The sequence below is a fragment of the Myotis brandtii genome, unplaced genomic scaffold, assembly GCF_000412655.1.
Source record: "Myotis brandtii unplaced genomic scaffold, ASM41265v1 scaffold32, whole genome shotgun sequence".
In the NCBI taxonomy this organism is placed as follows: Eukaryota; Metazoa; Chordata; class Mammalia; order Chiroptera; family Vespertilionidae; genus Myotis; species Myotis brandtii.
The window spans coordinates 4,718,947-4,721,962 of NW_005362269.1; the positions used below are offsets into that span (position 1 = coordinate 4,718,947).

The following is a 3,016-nucleotide window of genomic DNA, read 5'->3' on the forward strand; positions in this document are numbered from 1 at the left end:
GGGTTTGTTTGGGTTCTATAATTGCAACATTGTTTCGGTCCTGCTTGCTCCAGCTTTGAAGGCTGAAAGCAGGTATCTGGGTTTTTTTTTAGCTTCTATAATTGCAACATTGTTTCTTAGAAAGCAGCTCAGAGGCCGGCAAGGCAGGCGGGGAACCTTGGCTTCCTCCATCACTGGAGCAAGCAAGCCTCCTGTTCGCTTCAGCTGCCTGGCTGCCGGCCGCCATCTTGGTTGGCAGTTAATTTGCATGTCGCCCTGATTAGCCAATGGGAAGCGTGTCGGAGGTATGGTTAATTACCCTTTTTGTCTTTTATTAGATAGGATGTTATTTGTCTTCTTACCCAACAAAGTTGAGGAAATCTACACATCAGGTCAGCGATGCATTATGTCTTTAAATCTTCTTTAGGACTGGGCTGCCTTATAATACAGAGTCATTATTTATTGGTCAGTGAGAGCAAGAGATCTTGGGTGAATATTTATTATTTGACTTTATTCAAGTTATTAACTTTTCTTTCTTCCTAGCCTTTGATAAACTAGCTCTTTGAGCTTTTTTATGTAAAAGCAGTCTCTATTAATGAATATGTCTAGAATGTTTCCATTTGTGATCCTTAAATAGTTTCTGTCAAAATGGAACCAATATGGTTCAGAAGACTTATAGACTCTGCAAAAAAATGTTAAGTGTCTGTTGTTTTACAGGCTTCTTCCATCTCAGAGTGTTTTACCCCAATCACACATCCACACAAGTGCTTCTCTTGACATTTCTCGAAGATGGGAGAAGAAGAATAAAATTGTTTATCCTCCACAACTGCCTGGAGAACCTCGGAGACCAGCAGTAAGTTTGTGATAGAACCAATTTCTTAATTTTGATAAAGCTCTGGCACTCTGCTGTGGCCCGCAGTGATTTATTATTCCATGTTAAGAAAAGAAAAAAATATACAGCAGTTGGCATAATCCTTTAATTGATAAAGAAAATGTGCTGGGTTTATCTCTTTGGAAGTTTTAAAAGATGGTATTTGTTGTTCCTTTTTGTTTGCCTTACATTATTAACCTCCCAGATAGGGGCCTTAACTCTAAGCTAGTAGTTTGAGATTTACTGATTTTTTTATTTTAAGGGGTTTGCTAATGAATTCTTGATAATGGAGCATGAGGAGTGGGCAAGAATGACTTAAACTATTGACCAATATTTAAATCATATATGATTTTCCAATGTTTTATATTTGAATATGGGCACACTTGGTTGTTTTATAATTCACAAATCTTTGAACATAAGGTTTGAATTTAATAAGTTTTATCTTAATCTTTAGCTGCTCAGAATTCTTTTACCCTCTTCAAATTGCTTGTGATTACTCATCTGAGATATGACTGATACCAGCTTAATGTGAATTTACTGTGGAATATATTTACATCTGTTTAAAAGGTTATGCCTGGCCGGTGTCTCTCAGTGGTTGAGTGTCAACCTATGAACTAGGAGGTCATGGTTCAGTTCCCAGTGTGGGGTGTGTAGCAGCCAGCCAATCAGTGATTCGCTCTCCTCATTGATGTTTTTCTCTCTCTCTCCCTCTCCTTTCCTCTCTGAAATCAATAAAAAAACACGCAAAAGTTTAAGCAAGTAGTGATAGCATAAACAAGAAGGGAACATTGGAATCCTTAAGTAAATAAACTGGTAAATACTATAGAAATAGAATTACTGTGTTAATTATAAATCATTCAGTTCAGCAAACATCTTTTAAAGGCCTTTGGGATTCAAGGCTCCTGGATAATCCATATGGTCTAAATAATGTTATTTGCTTATTTTTTATATGAACTTGACCGCATACATTTTATTAAGGTTCAGTTGCTAAGTATTGGTCTGAATTAATACAGTTTTATGTTTTCTTTTTATTTTCTCATTTAAGGGAGTTAATTTATTGATTTAAAGAATTCCCACCTGATTGGGAAATCTGAGGAGAAAGGGATGCTAATAGTTTAAACAAATTTTTAATTTTCATATTTTATCATGACATCAAAATTTAAAATTAGATTTGTAACAATCTATACTATTAAGAATTTTTCTTTCTTTTATTTAGGACTGGATTTAATGGTTAAGTAGCCTTTCCACAAAAACCATTTATCCCCTCTATACCCTCCTCCATCTCTTTTACTGTACTATTAAGTATTGACTCCATTTTATAATTTTAAAAAAATTAGAAAATGTTACACATTTGCACAGTTTATCATAAATCACATATTTCCTAGAATTAATGAGCTTTCTTTACTTCTTACTTGAGCTCTTTGAACTTATATATTAATTGGAAGTAAATAAATCATAATAGTATTTGTCAGTTCCAGAATCTAAGAGCAAAATTTTATATTTTGTAGCATTAGTCTGTTTTGGTTATTAAAAAAAAAATGTATTCCAGGATACATACCAAATGTCAAAAAATAGTTAACTGTAGGTCATTTACTTAACTTTAGCAAAGGAAGAACAATGCCACTCCAATCATTTGTTATATATTGTATTTCCTGAAACTATTTTGATTACCTTTTTTTATATCATTTATACTCATTATACAAGTGCCTATATGAAAATATTAGGCTTGATTTTATATAGGCACTTTGAGAAACCTAATTTAATTTTCTGTGTTGTACAGATTTTGTTTGAGTGAGTAATCCTTTTGGGACTTTGGTGTATCACTAATACCTATTATGACTGAAATATTAATGCCCTTCATAAATACCTACCTTATTAATAGGGGATAATTTGCTCATCTAGTCACATAGTTTATGCACTGTGACATTATGTGCAGTGTCCCTTAGGCTTACCAATCTGCTGGCTGCAAACATTTTAAAAATTAGTTTTATTTCTAATTTAACAGAGGGAGAGATAATATTTCCCATTTTACATCATTCTGATCTTCAACATTGGAATATGTAGTTAAATAAATCATAGTGGATGGGGTATTGAGTACATCCTATAGCAGTAAGTTAAAAAGAATGTCACCAAGTTAGGCATGTTTTAGGTCACTCCTGTTATTTA

At 33.6% G+C, this 3,016-nt stretch overlaps 1 protein-coding gene across 6 annotated transcripts in view; it reads left to right on the plus strand.

Moving 5' to 3' along the window:
• Nucleotides 1–3,016, plus strand: part of MRPL22 (mitochondrial ribosomal protein L22) — a 23,098-nt gene that overhangs the window by 9,227 nt on the left and 10,855 nt on the right. For 4 of the 6 annotated variants that reach the window (XM_014543147.1, XM_005870530.2, XM_005870531.2 and 1 more), the window contains one exon: nt 697–832. The exons of 1 other annotated variant lie outside the window; for it this stretch is intronic. In XM_014543147.1, coding sequence (XP_014398633.1) covers nt 697–832 — 136 coding nt within the window. Of the gene's footprint in view, nt 1–317; nt 372–696; nt 833–3,016 lie in introns of all 6 variants that reach the window. One more of the 6 variants, XM_014543150.1, reaches the window with a different exon arrangement.